The sequence below is a fragment of the Chanos chanos genome, chromosome 16 (genome assembly GCF_902362185.1).
Source record: "Chanos chanos chromosome 16, fChaCha1.1, whole genome shotgun sequence".
NCBI classification, from domain to species: Eukaryota; Metazoa; Chordata; class Actinopteri; order Gonorynchiformes; family Chanidae; genus Chanos; species Chanos chanos.
This window is the reverse complement of record NC_044510.1, coordinates 3,594,864-3,616,520: the sequence shown is the minus strand read 5'-3', so window position 1 is coordinate 3,616,520 and position 21,657 is coordinate 3,594,864. Positions and strand designations below refer to the sequence as shown.

General features: G+C 44.7%; 1 protein-coding gene across 1 annotated transcript; it reads left to right on the top strand.

Annotated features, from left to right (window-relative positions):
- The first annotated feature begins 359 nt into the window (after positions 1-359).
- On the top strand, positions 360-20,669 carry LOC115829403 (clathrin interactor 1-like). The gene is made up of 12 exons (XM_030793502.1): positions 360-484; positions 10,585-10,689; positions 11,235-11,331; positions 11,887-11,995; positions 12,596-12,766; positions 13,872-14,052; positions 16,371-16,608; positions 16,918-16,999; positions 17,548-17,625; positions 18,594-18,868; positions 19,386-19,581; positions 19,931-20,669. Exons 1-12 carry the CDS (start codon positions 444-446, stop codon positions 20,284-20,286), a joined length of 1,929 nt encoding a protein of 642 aa, XP_030649362.1. The 5' UTR covers positions 360-443; the 3' UTR covers positions 20,287-20,669.
- The last annotated feature ends 988 nt before the right edge of the window (positions 20,670-21,657 follow it).

The following is a 21,657-nucleotide window of genomic DNA, read 5'->3' as shown; positions in this document are numbered from 1 at the left end:
GCTGAATGTTTCACATCATATATCTTTCTCTCGAAGATGAGGCAGAGGAAGTTTAAAATGATACTTCACTAAAATATAAAAATTTATCGTCATTTAATGATGTACTTTAGGCAATGTCATATCGTGAGACGCCATGCTCCATCATCATTTTGTATTTTTTTGCAGTGTCCCTCGGTCAGTATTCTACAAAAACTACATTTCCTACTAGACCTCACCGAGGATGGGTCTCCAACGCACTGGACGCTTCTCCACGCGCGCTCGTGACGTATGCAGTACGTCTCCGTAGTAACTCGCCCTGCCCCACTACAGCTTCTATCAGCATTGGAGAGACGAAAAGGGGTAGGGGATTCAGTGGTCGCTATCAGACATCCAAGTCCATCTGTAGGTTTTGACGGATTGGACTAAGCGTTGTTGAGATCGAAAGCCCCTGACAGAGCGCTAAGATGCTGAATATGTGGAAGGTCAGGGAGCTGGTGGATAAAGCGTGAGTATGCTTGCAGCTTTTGTTTTTGAACTGTTTGTCTCTTATAGCAAAGGCCCACAGTTGGAGTCATGCAGACAAGGCAGAACTACGTAGCTTGTTCGTGACGTCACGCCATGTTCTCAGCTGACAAATTAGCCAGCTAGCATAGACAGTTCATCAAGGCTAGCAGCTACTTTGTCTGTAGTTCTACTTAAGCATACATGACCCATGTTTTCACTTACGTTTTATTCGTCTTGACCCATAACCCTACCAGTTCCATGCCACACGCCAATCAAATTCCCCCAAATTCCCAAGATTAGCATTGCTGCTAACTGAATTGTGCTAGTTAGCTTGCTAGCTTCTGTTGATTAGTAATGGTCCCTTGAAATGGCCACTTGCTCAATGATTAATAAACACTGACAAAATGACTGTTTCACTTCTAACTAAGCAGCAACACACGGCCGACATCAGTAGCTTAATGCTGGCATTAATTACGAAACACAGTTCTCTAAATATGATTCACCCTGATTAGCCGGTTATCCAGGCCCCGTGTATCTCGGCTAACGTTCACTGTGCTGTCACATTGAGCAAGGGATTGCCAGCACACCCCGGTCTTTCTTACCCTGTTAGATTTATTATAAAGTTACACCAGTTACCGTTATACACGTTACAAGAATGCGCACCTCCTACTCCCATTCACTGCGTTATCACGATATCTCGGCAAACAGAGCTGCTTTGCTTTCATAATAAAGATAAACCTGTTTGCTTTCAGATGAAACCAACCGAACCAGTTTTTTTTTCTTTCGTTAGTTCAATAAGTGTACAAGCCGTATAAACTATAATAGCAAGCAAGTCTGTTTGTCTCAACAGATTACAAGTTATATGGCTTTTTCTAATGTTTCTTCATGTTTTCAGTCACAGCCCATCTGTTTACCAAGTGAGAAATAGTTTCTCCTTCTATTTAGTGGGTTGCACTTAATTTGACAACGTCCAAGTTAGAATTTGGCCTGGCTAGAGTGGCTCTTTGAATTGCAACGCTGAACACCTTTTTTTAAAAAATATATATTTATATAAATCCCATGTGACTTACCTATTGCCTAGAAAGAACAGCATTTGTGACACTGTTGTCTAAGAATTTTTTTGGTTTGTTTGTTTTTTACAAACTCTTTCAATCCCATTCTTGATGTAATTAGTCGTAATCTAAAAATAACAGCTTAGTGCACAGATAGGCAATACATAAGATAAAGTGAGTGTGTGTGTGCATGTGTGTGTGAGTGCGCGCGTTTACTAGTATTAGTATTTGGGGGGGGTTGATTCCTGGTTACCTCACAGTACATGGTCCATGGGGTGACCATGTATGTATGGTCACCCATGGACTTCAGTTTGATCCATTAAAGGAAAAAAAAGGGGGGTTGTGGGTGAATTGTAATTGCAAAGCAAGTCAGAGAGGTTGGAGGGAACCAGGATATGAAGGTGAGAATGAGAATGTTGAGCACAAACTTGGATTTCACAGAAAGCCAGTCAAGGTGGCGAGGTGTGGGACTGATGGTTTTCCAGCTTCTGGTGTGACTGAGAAACCAGACCTTGCAGCCGCGCTTTGAACGCGCTGAAGTCTGTTGAGTAGTTTTGCAGCTAGAGGACGTAATGAAACAGTGAGCCGCACTAGCCCGTATAGACGTGCACGAAGGCTTCGGCAACGGGGTCTGCGAGCGTACGACGAGTGAAAAACGTGACTTTTCATTTGAGGAAATTCCGATTTGGTTGTGGTCCCAATGTGCGACCCATGGAGATGGTGGAATCCAAGAGGAGCCTCAGATTCTCAGCCTCAGAAACTGGGGAAGGGGGCAGGCGTCAATGCCTACGTCAAAGTCCATCTCTGTCCTGAGCAGTAAATTCACGACTGTAAGTTGAGCTTCTGTCTTAATGCTGTTGAGCCTTCGAAGGTGAGAGACACAATTCAATGTTTCGATGTTCTCCAGGCAAGTTAGGGTGTTTGGGTTTAACGCTGCTGCTGACGCCTGGATCAGAGCTGGCTAAATTTTAAACACAGCCAACATTCTGCTCATTCCAGATATTATCATTTCAATAATGACTGTATAACTACTGCCATTGTTTTATTCTAAACCCCTTCAGAACAAATGGGATGACACGCTAAAATGATGTCTCTCTCTTTAACGTCGGGAGGCAGCCGATCAAAGCGTAACTTCATTATAAGCCCTGGACTGGTTCTAGCGCAGTAGCTGAGGTAAAAATAAAAACGAATAAATAAGTAAAATTATTGGGCCAAACACAAAGAGAATAAGGAACAGTGAGGGTGTGGAAGAAGCAGAAACACAGTGAACCAATTACTAGTTAGAATACCACAGCAGGGTTCTTTCAGTTCTCTGTGCCCTGTTCCTTTTAAAAACTGCAGGTATTATGCAATAATTGGCAACAACTGGCACTAAGTCATATTTTGATGAACTGGATTCAGTGATTCTAACCTAAGCGCAGTGTGTGTTTGTGAGTGTGTGTGTGAGAGATAGAGGGAGAGAGGAGGAATCATTCAAGAGACTAGACAGGATAGTCAACTCGAGGTAACATACAACACGATTCCATTCCCTCCCAACTCAAGCACCACAATACCTGAAGAGGAGGTCAGACATTACAGAGGAGAAACCTATGGCCTAGAAACCTGTCTATTGCCTCTCAGTTCACTAGGCTGCCTCTGAGTGGTCCTTCAGAGTAAAGTGGCTTTATAAAACTCTTGTTCAGTAATTTCTATATTTAATAAGATTCTCTGCACAACGGTATGAAAACCCCGAACAGTAGAAAACCTGGGCTTCTTTTCCTCCCAGTTGGTGTCACATTACATTATTGAGATGCTGAGGTACAGGTCTTGTGATATTGTGATAGCGTTTTTTTTCTCCATATTGTATAGCTCTAATGAGAACGTTAATGGTAGCAGGTTCAGTTGTAGGAAGTCGGTCGGCCGGATTGTCCAGGGCGGTCTCAGCGCCGTGGTCGGACTCGGGTCCGAATCAGATCTTGGTCCAAACAGGTCATTCTCCAAGAGCTGATAGGCAGCTGTGTGTTCTGTAATTTCAGTAAATAATTCCAATGTTCTGGATCAGAATCATTTTTGATTACATTATGCTTCCTGCCGCCTGTCTCATCTCAAAGGCTAGGAAGAGAGTGGCATGTGTCGTGCTGTGAACATAATGGATGAAATCAGTGATAAAATGTCAAACACTAGACTAAATTAACAAACATACATGGCCCTTAAACAAAAGGTTATCTGTTAACGGAGAGAAAAGGAAACAAGCTTTGTCTTTCTGTCCGTGTGTCTGTCCCTGAAAGATCCCCTGATATCGGTTCTCTGTGCTCCTTGGCCTATTGAGCTACAATGTCGTTTTTGTTGAAACTTGGGTTTAAGGTTCGTGGTGTGTCTCTGAGAGGCAGAGATACAGCAGCACACTTCCCGAGTTCTCCTTCTCTTTGTCCCTTCACATATGACATGTTTCAGTCGGCATACGTTTTGGCATACAGTTTTCATTTTGTTTTCAGCCTGTTGCTGTAAAAGAACTCTTTAAAAAATTCAAACAAAACAAAACAAAAAAGAACAGAAACTCAATTTTTTCAGCCATTTTGCTTAAAGCTGAAACAGCGGATTAGTTCCAGGTTGCGGTGTTTCGGATGAAAATAAGGAAAGCTCCTTTAAATGCAAATTCCATACAAAGTATAACACAAAACTTTCAGCGAATTACAACCAAAATGTGTCTTGACCAGCGGTGTCATTTTAAAGGACTGAGAGTTTAAGAAAAAAAAAGGCTGTGTCTTTTCATGTTGCAGTTTAGCCTGACAGTAAAAAAAAAAACAAAAAACAACAACAATCAGAAACCGAACTGAGCGTTGTCGATAGACGGTTCACAGCCCCGCGTTTTTCCCGGGCGGTTGCAACAGAGTTTGCCGATCAGACGGTGCAGCGGAGTGTGGCGTGATGAACACGCCCGTGGCAGACACCTGTTAGGTATGCATGAACTGAGCTGAATCGGCACGGTCACCGATACGGCTGACTCATGCTGGCACTGCCAACTCAGAGGACAGATCGCATGTGGCCCTGGATCAGTCCTCATTGTCATAATCGGCTCAATACTTATTAACACAACGCTCTGTTTATAGAAGGTCCCAAAACGGATTTTTTTTTTTTTTATATATATATTGCTGCGAGTGACTCATCACTAGCTGAGGTACTTGTTTACTAATGCCATTTATGGGTAATATGCTTAGGCCTCTAGACAATGCCCGTGAAGGGACCATTTGTGGAATATAGTAGATGAATTTAGCGATGAATTATTGTGTAAGTGGGTTAAGCTAGTCCTGTTTTTGGGGAGCGTTGTTGTTTCAGATAAACGGAGGCAGTTGTCAAAACGGGCTCGTATTACAAAAAGGATGATCGCCTTTCAGTTTGGCTGACAAATCTCAGTCAGAAAGTTTGTCTGTTATGGTGGAATTTGCTTGAGCAGGGCCTCAGGGTAAAAAAAATCGAATGAAATGCGTTCAGTTTCCACCAAACCTGACGAACACAACGGACCAGAATCTTCACCGTTTGATCTTGCGGCGTCTGAAGGGGCAGAAGTTGTGACGGCTTTGACATTAAACCTGTGGGTTTCTTTTCTGGCACCTGGCGGCTTTTTACGGCGTCCAGCGCGGTTGACTCGGCCGCACAAGGCAAAAATGACTTATTCAACGCTAGCGTTATCACTCGCGCTCCTATATTTACCACTTTATCCAATGTGTTTTCATTGAGAAAACTGACGTGTGGCCGTGTATTAGCAGCTCGCGTGAGTGACCGAGTGAGATGGGGAGGTGGTTTTGTAGGCCTGGCATACTGTAGACTTCTGATGGCACAGCAGGATTCGAGTCTGTTTATTAGGACATAAACACAGTTATGTGACGGCACAATGACAGGCTATCAGCTCCTGTATGATTTAGTAAGAATGTAATCTCATTTGAATGGTGGCATTGTGTGAGGGTGGGAGATTTACCCTCTATTTTGTCTTTTTTTAGACTTTCCCGTTTGTCTTTAGTGTTGCCTTGTTTCTGTCAGTTAATTTACCTGACCCGTTCGAAAGAGACAGTTTTCACACGGGATACTCGTGTCATTTACTATAAGACATGGTGAGTGAGACCTACACATGCCTCTTCCAAAGTGTGCGTGGGCAGACATAGTGACCCCCCCCCCCAACATTATGAGTGTCATAGTATTGTCAGATAACGTAACATGTTTTGAGGAATAGCGCTGTTTTCTAACTGACTCCACCGCATAGGTATCCTTGTCTGCAGTCTTCCCTGGTTTTTGTAGTGTATAGCTGTGTTTGTTCATAATCCACTCTCCTGTACCGGGCACTGAGGTTTCTTAATCTCTGCTCCAAGTACAGATTTCTTCTCATCTTACTTTGTGTTTGTTTATTTGTTTAAGGCACTATGTAATCAGAGCACATGGACCTGGCTTTAAGGATGGCACGAGTCTACTAATCAATCGAGCTGGCGTGCTCTCCTCCCGTTAACGATCTCTCTGGTTGTGAGGCACTGGTGTGTGTGTGTGTGTGTGTGTGTCTTAGATAGGACAGATCTCAGCAGAGCTTACTCAAAGTATGCTCCCTCTGTAAAATCCACATCAGCCGTGCCTTCGGAAAAAAGACGTCCGTCTCCAGCATCCGGAATCCCTTTGGGAATTCTTTCTCTTTTTTTTTTTTTTTTTTATGGTTTCTTTTCTTTTCTCCTCGGCAAACTTCACCTTGTCCGTGCCTTTGTCTTTCCATCAGTGTTAGCGAAGGCTTTCATTTCCCCCTCTCTCCCTTACACCGATCGTCCCCTCTCTCCTTGCCTTCCTCCTCACCGTCCCCTTCCTCATCTCCATCTGAAAGCCTCGCGTGGACTTTTCCGCTCCTTCAAAACACTCGACAGGTAGTCTCTCCGCTCTCTGATGGCGCGGCGGAGAAACCGAAACCACGACGAGAGCTTTCATGTGAAGCGCCGAAGTCTTTCGCAGGCCTCCTCTTCCACACACTGAATGCTTAAGTAGGCCCATCCGCAGCCAAGGAAAGAAAAAGAGAAAAAGAGAGAGGAGAAAGAGAGAAAAAGGGGAGTAGAGGAGAGTGTAGCGCAGGAGGCCTGTGGAACAAAGACATCTTGGATACAGAGGGTGGTAAGACGCCCGGCGTGTGTCTGTGTCTGTGTGTGTGTGTGTGTGTGTGTGTGTGTGTGTGTGTCTGTGCCCCTTTTGCTTTGTGGGAAGCCAAGGCTTCTCTGCTTCTTTTGTCTCTCCTGCACATTGAATATTCCATCGGAATATGTTCAGGCACTGTGCACTTTTGTGTGTGTGTGTGTGTGAGAGAGAGGGTGTATGTGTGTGTGTGAGGGAGAGAGAGAGTGTATGTGTGTTTGCATGAGAGAGACAGTGTGTGTGTGTGTGTGTGTGAGAGAGAGAGAAGGGGAGTAATGTATTCACGTTGGTATGGCTGCTGTTCTGGCCGATCCCTTTCATAATCCAGGGCCATTCATTATTCATGGGGCTGAGATTTCTCTTGTAATCTTGGGTTTGCTTTGCTATGCTGCTCCCTCTCCGAGCACTCAGCTCTGTCAGCTCTCCGCCCCGTATGCTACTGTAAAAAAAAAACAACAACAACTGTTATGCTAATTTTACCAGCCAATGTCACCCTGCAGGCCTGTGGTAGCAGAGTCAGTGTTTGTTTGTTTGTTTGTTTGTTTGTGCTCACAGTAAGTCCAGCGTGTCTGAAATGCACTAGTTTACATTGCTAACGTTTGCTTGGTTATGCCCCAAAAAGTTTGGGACAGTTTTTCTTTTTTTCTTTTTTTTCTTTTTTTTCTTTTTTTAACAAACTTTTTTTGCTTAATGAGGTTTGCAAGTCATTTGCAAAAACTGCATTCAATGTCCAGTAATGAGCCCAGTACCTTGCATATCTGAATGTGATTGGTTTCAGTGTCTCTCTGGTGACATTTTGCCGTATTTTGAGTGGTTGGCGCATACGTGAAGCCCTTCCCAGTTTCATTCATATTTTTGGCTTTAAAGTGCTTCAGCTGTGTTCTCAGCGGCGACATACCATTACCATGGGCTTTCAGTTCGCTCTGAGGGGAGGTGTTCCGCCAAACTTTCAAATTTGCATGTTTTTTCACATGTGGCCAACAAAGCAGATTTACGAAGCAGTGTTTTGAAGGGCGCGGCTGGGTGTTATAAAGTTATTTCCAGCCGACTTGGCGTCTCTGTTCATTTTCAGACGTCGGTTTTAAAATGTGTTTGATTTCAGGATTTATGGGGATATGCGTTCTGCGTCTTTTATTTTATTTTATTTTTTTTTGCCATGTAAAGGAAGGCCCATGCCCTGTATTATAACATACAGTGTTTATAGACTTCCACTGATTAACGCATTATTGAGATGTTTCACGATACAGCCAAAAACACATCGCAGGCACAGGAGTCGCCGAAGGGTTTTGGGGCGCGTTGATCCTTTTGACACTAACACTGATGGTCTGAAAGCAGTTCTAAAACTAAAGACAAGCTAATCACCTAAACTGAAGTGTCTCCAAAAATTATCCAGGGACCCTTAGACTGAACTGGAGCTAGACTGGACTCGAAATGAAGAGGTATAATGGAAAATAGACCAGGGGCTAAAGTAGAAAACTGAAATAACCTTGATCCTCAGGAAAAGTTCAAAATCATCAAGACACTTCAGTACTTGTTTGGAAGCCCATCCACTGTTTAAGAAGGGTTGATGTCATCAAGGGACATCTGAACTGTAATGATTGGTTTCACTCTATGTTAGTAATGGAAACGTCAGGTACTCTCATCAGGAGGCACTGTTTTGGACTGCTGTGTTGCTGCATACTGGAAAGTGCATTGAGACACTTGATTTCAGGAACATGGTAGCTACAGCTGTACATCCTGGACAGGTTCCCTCCCGTTGTTGCATGCTTGAACTGTTGCGAACTAAAGGACACGCTGATTCTAGATCAGTTCCCGTCCGTGCTCTGAGACCACCTGCTGTTTCATTCTCCTAAGGGACCAGCTCCTTTTCCCGAACTCACAGCATTCCTCTGGCTCTTACACACCATCAACCAAACTCTGATCACTTCCAGAAGTTTCGGTTTTGCTCTCCCCAGGCCTGTTTGCCTCGTTGCAATTGTGAAAGAGGAGGAGGGATTTTCGTTTTCTGTCTAAATTACTTTAGCAATGATCAGCAGTAATTGCTTGCAGCTGCGACGCAGAGCTGGAGTTCTTGGTTCCTGCTTGGTTTCTTGGTCTGGGTGGTGTGAAAACGGTTGTGTGCGCAGTGTGGTGGTGGTCTCGTTTTTAAGGAGTCAATCTGAGCCTTTCAGTGAAACATCTGCCTGCTTTTGGCCCACGGTTCTAATCAGACGGACAATTAGCGAAGACATGGGGTTGAGTCTGCTGAAAGTTCTCAGCACTGACTGGGGTGCGCGCCCCCCCCCACCCCCCCCCCCCCCCACCCCCCCCCCCCCCCCCCCCCCCCCCCCCCGTCCTGATGTGTTTACAGCCCTGGCGCAGACATGTGCTTTGTACTGTGGTCTACATATCATTGTGCAACTGGAATCTGAAAACTGCGTTCCACAAGTGCCAGCCATCGTAAAACATGGCAGCATCTCTCTCTCTCTCTCTCTCTCTCTCTCTCTCTCTCTTTCTTTGTGTCTATTGCAGTGGTGCAGTGACCAGGCTTTTGTTGTGTTTCAGTTGAACATTGCATTCTCTGCCTCTTTTTTTTCTTTCTTTCTTTCTTTTTTTTTTTGCATGATTGTAGCAGAAGTTGTGAGCCACACTGACTGTCAGACGGTGCTGCTGATTCTGTTGGTTCTGTGGGCTTTTACACAGCTTTTTTCACTGGACTTCACAAACACAGCACACTGGCCAGTGTTAACTTAATTCTGAGAGTGTTAATACTTCTCCAGTATGGTCTCATGAGAACACTCTAAGAGTTTACATACCACTGAGCAATACCTTTCTGGTCTGGCAGATGATTACAGTTCAGTTAAACTTTTAGTTTATTTAACTGGTAAAACTGAAAAGACGCAAGTTTTTTGTTTTTCTTTTTAAGTTTAAGGACTCTCCTATGTGTCTGTGTTCAGAGATAAGCTGATTTTGCCTGCTAAAAATACTGAGTGTCAAAGTGTAACCATCTATTCACTGCATAACTCTTATTAACCCACCTATTCCGTCCATATCACCCATCCATCCAATCAGATCGCTCTTCCTCCTGACCCTCCTCTTGCCCTCTCCATCTGGAACAGTAGAAGTGTAACCAAGGTCGCGCTGACTTGGACCTGACTGGTTTCTCAGAGCTCATCTCAGCATATTGAGTCTGTCACCTGTTATTACAGCCTTAGAGAACGGAGAGCTGAGGGAAATCTTTCTCCTGCAGTCTTCTTTTTCCTCGTCTTTCCCCCTTTCTTTCTTTTTTGGAAAAAAAAAAAACAAACAAAGCAAAACCAAAAGTAGTTTCAAGGAACTAGGATGTTTGTGTAGGTGTTTGAATGCTTCAGTATCAGAGTACATATGGATGTCTGTAAATCACTGTTCTCCACACAATCTGGTTTTATTAAGCCAAAAGGGCTCCTTTCAACAACTATAACCGCCGCCACCGCAATCTTCATAGTCTCAATCTCATCTCGTTTCCTGCCATTTTACACTTGATTGACGTTTTGGGTGATGGGAAGGAACATGACCCCAGTCGGTAAATGGTTGAGTGATGACCCGTGATTGGTGTGGAGATTCCTCACTAAGCAGAACCAGAACGACTCCTCCTGGGATTTACGGTCTGGGCTGAGCCCGGTGACGGTTTAGCCTTGGCAGAACATCCACGCTACCCAGCCCCGAAAACGCAAAAGAATTCTTCGAGAATGACCTTCTTGAGAGAGAGAAGACCTCGCACATCTGTCTCAAGGCACCCATCAGTCACTCCTAGTCGATGAGAGATTCATGGGTTCAGTCTTTGGCTTAAACGATGTGACTGTGTATGGGGTTTTTTTTGTTGTTGTTTTGGTGAAATTATGACGCTCTGGACCTTATTTGTGGTTTTCTCTCTCCCTCTCTCTCTCTCTCTCAGCACCAACGTGGTGATGAACTACTCCGAGATCGAGTCCAAGGTGCGAGAAGCCACCAACGATGACCCTTGGGGCCCCTCGGGTCAGCTGATGGGCGAAATTGCCAAGTGAGTGCCGTTTCCAAGGTTTGACCGCGAAGCCGGTCTTGTTTTGTGCAGTATCCTGATCTCCGTTGGCCTCAACTGAAAACCCCACCTCAAGTTTTAGTGCAACACATTCCACACGCACAAATCATCTTAGGAAATGTCAGTCAGACATCGATTTTATAAGCTGATGCCTTGCTCCAAGTGTTTACCATTGTTTAATTCATTTTGGAATGGTTGGTCCCCATCAGTCTGACACAACTGTAAGGTTTATTGCAACTAATTTAATTAAATCATAATTAAAGTAATTAGTCTGAAACAGTATCTGGACAGAGAGAGCGAGAGAGAGAGAGAGCTAAACAACTGGTACATATATTACAACTTTTTTTTTTTTTTTTAAGAGAGTATGTGAAAGAAATGGTTGGATCCCTTCCCTTTGTAACTAGCTTCATTCTTCACCTTTATTTAGTTATGGGGTATGATTTGAACTCTGATAATTTAACATAAAACAGCTGGTTGACTCAGACCGTCCTCTTATTTATTTATTTATTTAAATATTTCCCCCACAGATCCACGTTTATGTACGAACAGTTTCCTGAGGTGATGGGTATGCTGTGGACCAGAATGCTTAAAGACAACAAAAAAAACTGGAGACGAGTTTACAAAGTATGGAGTTCCGCGGTCGCAGCCCTTCTGTTAATCATTTCCTCTTTGTTGCAGTCAGCGTTTTGCAGGGAAATGTTCTACATGACGCTGCCGGTGCTCTGGAATCCCTGTAACAGGACTGTTAATTTTCACCTTGTCAACGCTGCCTTTGACTGTTAAGCAAGCGGCTACGCGTGTCGCTAGCTGAACTTATCCACGCACAGTTTCATATTCACGGTTATTAGCTTAGCATAAGAACATAAAATTCATACTCGCCATTATTAGGTTAGCATAACAACACACAGTTTATATTCACTGTCATTAGCTTAGCACAATAACACACAATTCATATTTGCCATTATTAGCTTAACATAGCAACACACTGTTTATGTTAACCATTATCAGCCTAGCATAACAACACACTAATCATATTTGCCATGCTTAGAGCCTGTTGAACTCTAAAGATGGATTAATAACTAAAAATACATTAATGAAAAACTAAAAATGCATTCTTTAAAGAGGAAAAAAAAGGATCAAATTGGAGTAATGGGATCCCTTTGGTTTACTTTTGATTAGGCCTTACTACTGTTAGCGTACCTCATCAGGAACGGCTCTGAGCGGGTTGTCACCAGCGCCCGGGAACACATCTACGACCTGCGCTCGCTGGAAAACTACCATTTTGTAGGTGAGCGGCATCTTAAAACGTTGACTGGGACAGATAGATACCACAGTGGAATATCTCAGACTGTACAGAATCAGCCTGTCAATCACACAGTCTGCCTTTCAAGTCCCGCCTCTTCTTATCCACTCTCTGGCCAGATGATTTTCTCTCGCAGTACCCAAGAGGATTAATTAGAGTCTCAATCCCAACTCAAGGAATTTCCTTTCCGCTGGTCAGAACACGATCAGGCGGAAATATTCGCTCACATGATGAATTTTTATTAAGAGGGTACCGTGTACATGACATGCGTTCAAAGAAAGCAAACAGAGTAAATGCATACATACATGGTGGAGCCTGTACATATGTATTAATATTACAGAAACAGAGAGTCTGTTTTGTTTGTTCAAATGAATGCTTGTTTTACTGCCCTTTTTGCATATCTTGGGCATGCAGTAATGAAAACAAGCTTTAAAACCAGACTTATTCTCTGTTCATTGTGCAGTATCCAGTTCTCTGCTGCTATTCATGACTCTACAGACAATAACAGACGGTCTCACGCACGAGAAGGCGAGAATAACAGGACTGAAGTGGAACTTGTCACATGTAACGTTCTTTTTTCTCCAGACGAGAACGGGAAAGACCAGGGCATTAACGTGCGACAGAAGGTCAAAGAGATGGTGGAGTTTGTCCAGGATGACGACCGGTTGCGGGAAGAGAGGAAAAAAGCGAAGAAGAACAAGGACAAATACATCGGCGTCTCCTCCGACAGCATGGGAGGTTTCAGACAGAGTAACTGTAAGTGACAGCAGGACAGTTTTATACTGGAACGAATCCCAGAGTATCACTCCTAACTCATCCGCTGAAGCGTTTAGTTATTACGGAATGCGTTCCTCTGCGCACGGCCCATTACCGCCCGGTTTTCCTCAGGGAGTTTTCTCAGAATCCGCAGAGACTTCCGGCGCATTCCGGAATATGCCTCTTAGAATCTCTCAATTCCCACCGGGCCGCCTCCTCAATATGTCTGAACTTTTTGATTAGAGAGCTGTTTTCATTTCAAGGCAATCACGCCCTCTTCTTCTTCTTTTTTTTTAATCTTGTCTGATATATACATCTGTTTGATATATATAACCATGTTATTATTAAAAAGAATTCACAACCCCTTCTCTCTGTAACAGAATATGTATTTCTCTCAGTTTTTTTTTTTTTTTTTGTGAAGTTCTGTTTTTAGTGAAGTTGAAGAGTTGCCACGTCCCTTGTCAAATCATTAGTGGGAGTGTTACGCTAATCAACAGGATGACGAACTGGAGTTTGCTCTTCCTCCTGTTTGATGTTTTTTAGTTTCTGCCCTTTTTGATCTGACTCCTTCATTAACTTGTCAAATCACAGCTATCGTCAATTAACGATTTGCTAGGGCTGGAAATATTTTAGTCATGAAATATCAAAATAATACACGGAGTATCAGTTCAGATACGATTTCATGATAACTGTGATATTTAATAGAAATACTGAGTCCACAGTCAGATACCCGTGAGAAGGGGTTTAATCCATTAATTTCAGCTGAATTTCAGGCAGAGTTTGAATTTTTTTTTTTTTACCATTTGAACAATGTGAATGTTTTATTTGTGTAATTATTCCACATACCAAAGTATTTTGTTTTTTGTTTTTAACCAAGGTAACATGTTTTCAGGTGATAGCACCAGTTCCTGCTCCTTGACTTGGGGTATTTACAGACGTGTGTGTGTGTCTGTGTGTGTTTGGTCTGTGTCTGTGTGTGTGTGTGTCTGTGTGTTTGGTCTGTGTGTCTGTGTGTTTGGTCTGTGTGTCTGTTTGGTCTGTGTGTGTGTCTGTGTGTTTGGTCTGTGTGTGTGTGTGTGTGTGTGTGTGTGTGTGGTCTCTGCAGCGGGGGAACGCTTTGACTCTGAGTCGAAAGGCAAGTGGGATGATGACTGGGATAAGAGTAAAGGTGTGTTCCCCTTCAGCGAGAAACTGGGCGAGATCAGCGACAAGATCGGCAGCACCATCGACGACACCATCAACAAGTTCCGCAAGAAAGACAGAGACGACTCGCCCGACCGAATCAGGTAGAACCACCGTGTTTCCTCGATGTCTCACATCCTGGCCCCTTTTAACGCTCTTTTCTTCAGCAGTGTCTGTTTGACACGGCACCTGAGGTTTCCACACCCACCCTGCTGAGAGCACTGGACTGCTCATCTTCTCTAAAACCCCACACCAGTAAACACCACTCTGTCTCTGAACCCCCTCACCAACAAACACGACTCTCACCCTTTCTCTCTCTCTCTAAAGCCCCACACCAACAAACACGACTCTCACCCTTTCTCTCTCTCTCTAAAGCCCCACACCAACAAACACAACTCTCACCCTCTCTCTCTCTCTAAAACCCCACACCAACAAACACGACTCTCTCTCTCTCTAAAACACCACACCAACAAACACGACTCTCTCTCTCTCTCTAAAACACCACACCAACAAACAGTATTCTCTCTCTTTAAAACACCACACCAACAAACACTATTCTCTCTCTTTAAAACACCACACCAACAAACACGACTCTCACCCTCTCTCTCTCTAAAACCCCACACAAACAAACACTACTCTCTCTCTTTAAAACACCACACCAACAAACACTATTCTCTCTCTTTAAAGCCCCACACCAACAAACACGACTCTCACCCTCTCTCTCTCTAAAACCCCACACAAACAAACACTACTCTCTCTCTTTAAAACACCACACCAACAAACACTATTCTCTCTCTTTAAAGCCCCACACCAACAAACACGACTCTCACCCTCTCTCTCTCTCTAAAACCCCACACCAACAAACATGACTCTCTCTTTCTCTCTCTCTCTCTCTCTCTCTAAAACCCCACACCAACAAACACGACTCTCACCCTCTCTCTCTCTAAAACCCCACACCAACAAACATGACTCTCTCTTTCTCTCTCTCTCTCTCTAAAACACCACACCAACAAACACGACTCTCACCTTCTCTCTCTCTAAAACACCACACCAACAAACACGACTCTCTCTCTCTCTAAAACACCACACCAACAAACATGACTCTCTCTTTCTCTCTCTCTCTCTCTCTAAAACCCCACACCAACAAACACGACTCTCTCTTTCTCTCTCTCTCTCTCTCTAAAACCCCACACCAACAAACATGACTCTCTCTTTCTCTCTCTCTCTCTCTAAAACCCCACACCAACAAACAGTATTCTCTCTCTCTAAAACCCCACACCAACAAACACGACTCTCTCTCTCTCTAAAACACCACACCAACAAACACGACTCTCACCTTCTCTCTCTCTAAAACCCCACACCAACAAACACGACTCTCACCCTCTCTCTCTAAAACACCACACCAACAAACATGACTCTCTCTCTCTCTCTCTCTCTCTGTAAAGCCCCACACCAACAAACATGACTCTCTCTCTCTATAAAACACCACACCAACAAACATGACTCTCTCTCTCTCTCTCTCTCTCTAAAACCCCACACCAACAAACACTACTCTCTCTCTCTAAAACTCCACACTAACAAAAATGACTCTCTCTTTCTCTCTCTCTCTCTCTCTCTCTAAAACCCCACACCAACAAACACGACTCTCACCCTCTCTCTCTCTCTAAAACACCACACCAACAAACACGACTCTCACCCTCTCTCTCTCTCTAAAACCCCACACCAACAAACATGACTCTCTCTTTCTCTCTCTCTCTCTCTCTCTCTCTCTCTAAAACCCCACACCAACAAACACGACTCTCTCTCTCTCTCTCTCTCTAAAACCCCACACCAACAAACACGACTCTCACCCTCTCTCTCTCTCTAAAACCCCACACCAACAAACATGACTCTCTCTTTCTCTCTCTCTCTCTCTCTCTAAAACCCCACACCAACAAACACGACTCTCACCCTCTCTCTCTCTAAAACCCCACACCAACAAACACTACTCTCTCTCTCTAAAACTCCACACTAACAAACAGTATTGAGTCTCTAAAACCCCACAACAGTAAACAGTGTGTGTGTACAAAATATATATGAAGCCTTTGAATTAATATAACAAGGAGTGTTTGTAAACACTGCTAAAATATCACTTTTTCTTTCATTTGTTTTTTTTCCATTCAGTCAGTACATCATTGTTCAGGTAAAAGGGAAGAAGTAGAAATATTGACAGTTCATTCATTTCTTTAAATTAGTTTGTCATAACTTTTGCATTTAAATGGGCACCAACTAAACCCCTCTCATATTTAGGGTTAAATTTGTTCCGCTGCATATGAAGGTTTGCTTGGGATGTAACTCTGCAGTGTTTCAGCCTTTACCTCTAAAGTTAGTGTAAGATCTTTCTCCATCTTCTGCTCATACAGTAAGTGCCTCTCTGTTCCAGCGATAATGAAGAGGACAGAGTTTCGCGGAACGGCCAGCCCGCAAAGTCGGAATTCAAGGACGAAGAGGAAACGGTTTCTACGAAAAGCGCCCCGGTCACACCGGCATCCACGGAGACGGCGACCACGACGACGGCCAGCGCGCGCAAACGCGGCGCCGTCCCCTCCAAAACGGTGGACCTGGGCGCGGCGGCACACTACACGGGCGACAACAGCAGCCCAGACGCAGACAACACAAAGGTAACGCTCCGGGTTTTTACGCTCGCTCTGGCGAGATGGAAGACGCTACGTTTTCCCAGGTGTCTGTCACCTGCCCCTGTTCATTTATTCATTCATTAAGCCTTTTTTCCCGCATAGAAAAGGATGAAGTGAAATCTCAGTCGGAAGTGATAGAAATCGTCTGTGGCAGAAAGTCTCTCGTCTGTCTCTCAGCTGAGCTTATACTGCCCCCTTGTGGCAGGATTGAAATGTGACGACTCACAGAATAGACGACTGTCGCGCTCGCTCACTCCCTTTCTCCTCCTCTCTGTCTGCGTTTCCGTCTCTCAGAAATCCGTCAGCCAGTCGTCAAGCGGGGGGCTGGCCGACCTGTTCATGGTGGATTCGGGGTCGAGTCAAACTGCACCCACAGGTGAGAATTCCCAGAGTGCACTCTGTCACAAGCACTAGTCTCTACTGGACAAACTGAGAGACCTGCACTGACAGCCGTCACTAAACCTGAATATGTGTTTTCAGCCGTCCAGCCGTTTCACCAGTACAACACGTGTCTTTCCTGTTATTTCCTCTCTCTGTCTCTGTCCACTGCCTAGAGAAAAGAGTTTTTATGGACTCTGTATTGACAGACATACTTGAAAGGAGGACCATGTGAGAGAGTTTGAGCAGTAGATAGCAAACTCTTAGAGAGGCTTGTAGAGGTCATTGTGTGTGTGTGTGTGTGTGTGTGTGTGTGTGAGAAGGGTGTGTGGATTGGAATGGTAAATGTGCACAGATGCTACTGTCCTGTCTCATCTACTCTTCTAACCACCAGCTGTGTGTTATCCCACATCATCACTCTGTCTGTGTGTGTGTGTGTGTGTGTGTATCTCTAGGATCTGACACCAACAGTTTCTCAGTTAGTCATGAAACGGGGTTTTCAGGATCACTACAGTTTGTATCTGTGCTTTTTCCTTCCTCTGTCAGGTGGAAACTCAGATCTCATCGGAGGTTTCGCCGATTTCTCTTCCCCTGCTGCTTCTGCCAGTCTGCCCTCAGCCACTGGTAAGTGTGTGTGTGTGTGTGTGTGTGTGTGCGTGTGTGTGCGTGCATTCATCCAAATCTACGCCCGATCTGACTTCAGCGCAGATCTCATGAGAGAAGAATAAGATCTGAAGCCTGTTTCAGTGACTCTCACTCTCTCACTGTTTACTCTGTGGTGGTACACGTCTGGTTTTTTGAGTAGTACTGTCAGACAGGGTGTTTGGAACAGTGTGGGATTTCTCTCACTCTGTGTGCCGTTGCATCTGAACTGACTTCTTCCCATCCTCTCCCATCCATACCTGGACAGTGTGTCCTGGCTCCGGTTCCAACCCCAGACATTTGTTTGCTGGCACTTGTGTCTGTGGGGAGTCTGTGACTGCTCTTAGTAGTTAGATCTGGACTTGGCCACTGAGTGCAACTTTGAGTTTTTTCTAAGCACGTGCTTTGAAATCCTGCCCCACACTAGATCCTGTGAGCGTGTATGGCCGTGCGCACGTCCGTGTGTGTGTGTGTGTGTGTGTGTGTGTGTGCGTGCGGATGCGTGTGTGTGTGTGTGCGCGCGTGTGCGTGTACGTCCGTGTGTGTGTGTGCGCGTGTGCGCGCGTGTGCGTGTACGTGCGTGTGCGTGTGCGTGTGTGTGTGTGTGTGTGTGCGCGTGTGCGTGTACGTGCGTGTGAGTGTGTGTGAGGCAGCTGAAATATTGATAAGGGACAGACGGAGCTGCTACCTGCTGAAGCTGATGGGGACAGACACCTGTCAGGTCCCGTCAGCCATGCCTCGTCTCAGCTCTGAACGACACAGGAGAAGATGCTCACAGGTCACTGTGCTCCAGCTGCACACAGGCAGCCTGAAACCGTGACAACCACACTCCTGTCTAACCTACCTTGGCTCTATCCTCAGGGGATATGATGGCCAGTGCATGTGTGTTTGTGTGTATGCATTGATAAGTGTGTTTGGTCAACTCTCTCTCCCTCTCTCTCCCTCGTCAGGCACAGCGTCGAGCGGTAACGGTGAGTTCGGCGACTGGAACGCGTTTTCTGCCAGTCCGCCGTCCTCCACGTCCCAACCGCAGGCCGTACCAGATCTCCTCGGCGATGTGCAGGCCCCCGCTGCCCCGCCGACGGCCAAGACGTCCGCTCCCCCGCCCTCCGCCGACCTCTTTGACCTGATGACCCCCAACCACAGCAGCCTCAGCGCCTCCCAAAGTTTGACCTTTAACCTGGGCTCCACACCAAACACGGGAATGCCAATGTCGAGATCTCAGGTAACGCTGAACGCTGAATCCGCTGAGTCCTGTTCAAGGAGAAGACTTACGCTTGACCCTGAGGTTCTGTAACACAGAAACGACATTTCACCTGTCAGTTCAAATGGAGCCCAGAACACTGCTGCTACCATGAACCTGCATCCTTAAAAGTGTCACCGCTGAGTGAGAAGGTGTTTTAAGCGTGTAGATTTTTGTGAATGACGGTAAAGATGTTCTAAGGTTCTGTCAGAGAACTTTAAAACATCTTCGCCTGCTCTTTCCTTCATTTGGAGCTCAAACTAAAGCAGTATCCAAATAAAAGAAATGTTCATTCCAGCCCTCCCTCGTGATCTGCCCTCTCCATTCTATCCCTCACATGACAGAACAGGAGTAGAATGGAGAAGAGCGGAATAGAATAGAATACAAAAGAACAGGACAGAACAGAATAGAATAGAATAGAACAGAACAGAATAGAATGGAGTCGAATAGATAAGCGTGATTGGTCCTGACTGGTGGTTTTTCTCTTTGCATAACCCAGACTTTAGGGGGACCCATGCACAGTTTAGGGGGGCCACTCCTGCCGCAGCAGATGGGAGTGCAGAAGCCTGGGGGGAAGATGAATTTGCCCCCCACGTGGTCGGACCCCAGTGTTAACATCAGCCTGGATTTCCTGTCTGCAGGCATGAATCCACCCAAACCCTCTCAACCCACCTTAAACACCATGATACAGCAAGGTAGTCAGGCCCACAACACCCACTGGCTCTGCTTCATAAAAAAAAGATTCAAATATAATGAATAATAACAATAATAATGTTGATGATGATGATGACAACTATAACATCAACCATAATAATAATAATAACAATAATAATATGTTTTTTGTTGTTGATATTATTATTATTATTTATTAAACACTTGTTACTAACACTTCTACTAATAGACATTGTTTGTTGTCTTAGACAAAAACACTAACCTTTTTAAGCTAAGCTTTTCCACTTTTGAAATTTTGGTTTTAAACAGACCTTCTAAAGATTGATTAACGATGTAATTCATGTGTTTGTTTGTGTATCGATTCGTTTTCAGGTGTCCAGCCACCATTGAACATGGTCACACAGAACTTTGCTGGCATGAACCTGAGCGCTCAGCCGGTGCCAGTGCATGCCAGACCACCTCTCAACCCCATGATGACGGGCAGCGGCGGGGGCGGCATGGGTGTGGGCATGCCCGCCGCCATGGCAACAGGCACCATGGGAATGGGCTCGATGGGGATCGGCGGAATGCCTGTCAATCAGGGACTAATGGGCGTGAACGTGGCGCCCGCTGGCATGGGGCTTCCCACAGGGCTTGGCATGCCAGTCATCATGGGCCAGAGCAGTAACCCTGCCATGTTGCCGCCAAAACAAGATGCCTTCGCAAATTTCGGCAACTTCGGAAAATGAAGGGGTGTACGGCCGGGGATCCGTGGGACTGGTCCAAACACACACAACACCTTCCCGTTTCGGAAGGAGCTGCCTACAAAACACAGACGAACTGACCAACTCGCCCATGTCACAACCTTCCAGTCATTTCTCATTATATGTTACAGATAAGAGAGAGAGAGAGAGAGGGGGGAAAAAAAAATCAAATCATGACATGTTTGTTCCTTTTTCACAGGGTGGGCGGGCAGGGCAGGGCAGGACAGGTTTCGTAAGGGGTCTAAAACATAAACGTTATCGACTTAAAAGGGTTTTTTTTTTGTCCTCTGTGGTTTGGCATGTTTGCTGACGTGTTACGGGACGGGGACACCGGATGGCGTGCGTCCCTTTGTCCGCATTCTTTTCTACTTTCTCGTCTCTCGGTTTATAATCTGTCTCTCAATCCAGAAATTACCTCATAATCTCAACACTTTGTTGCTGTGAAGGGAAAGACTGCAAGAAGAAGACACTGTAAATAGTTTGCTGGTGTGTGCAGGAGATAAATTATTGCGTCGTTACAGGCTTCTAGAAAGGTACACGCTGGGAGAATAAGCTCAAAGGACAAAGATCTACCACAGGTCCTTAATTTACATTTCTGTTTTTGATTTTGTTATTTTTGGGGTTTTTTTCTTTTTTTTTTTTTTTTTGTGAAGTTACAGTAACCAGTGTGCTACACAGCTGTCCTCAAAGGGATATTATTATTACACTCTCAATAGAATGAATGATGTTTCCCTCGAACGAGGGAAAAAACGTCTCAATAGAATGAATGATGTTTCCCTCGCAAATCCTCTTCAGAATTTTCTTTGGCGTTATCTATAAGCCATATGATTGGCATTTCTATCAAAATGATAATGATCGTCATCCTTAGGTAGAGTGTCAGTGCTGTCCAAGCACTGTCTGCCCTGGCCTGTGAAAGAGTGCCTGGCAGAACTGGTTGCCTTTCTAGGTCTTTTTTTTTTTTTTTTTTTGGAATGAAGTGTTGCATTTACAAAAACACACACACACACACACACAAAAGCAGCTCATGTTTGTGTATTCTCTCTAAAACGACACTCTCTGACCTTGGTTTTTGGTTCACTATAAGGAGGTTACACACGAAACAAGTACAGTTCCTTTTTTTTTTTTTAAGGAATACGGGACAGTTGAGGACGTATAGTTGGTAGAATGTGATGTGAAAAAAAAACTGAGCGCTATCTAACGCTGATCTAACGCGTGGACGTGACTTAAACAGCTAAAAGACAGACTTTAATCTCTGACGGAAAGGCATCGGACAACACCATTTAGTACGGTGGAGTTGGTGTTTACAACGCCTCCTTAAAAACTGATTTAGCTGTGACAGACGGCAGAACCATGCAT

Excerpts from the sequence above, each read along its gene's own strand:
- LOC115829403 (XM_030793502.1), top strand. The coding sequence starts at position 444 with ATGCTGAATATGTGGAAGGTCAGGGAGCTGGTGGATAAAGC. Across the intron at positions 12,767-13,871 it reads AGGTTTCAGACAGAGTAACT|CGGGGGAACGCTTTGACTCT; the intron begins GTAAGTGACAGC and ends TGGTCTCTGCAG. Across the intron at positions 14,053-16,370 it reads GACTCGCCCGACCGAATCAG|CGATAATGAAGAGGACAGAG; the intron begins GTAGAACCACCG and ends TCTCTGTTCCAG.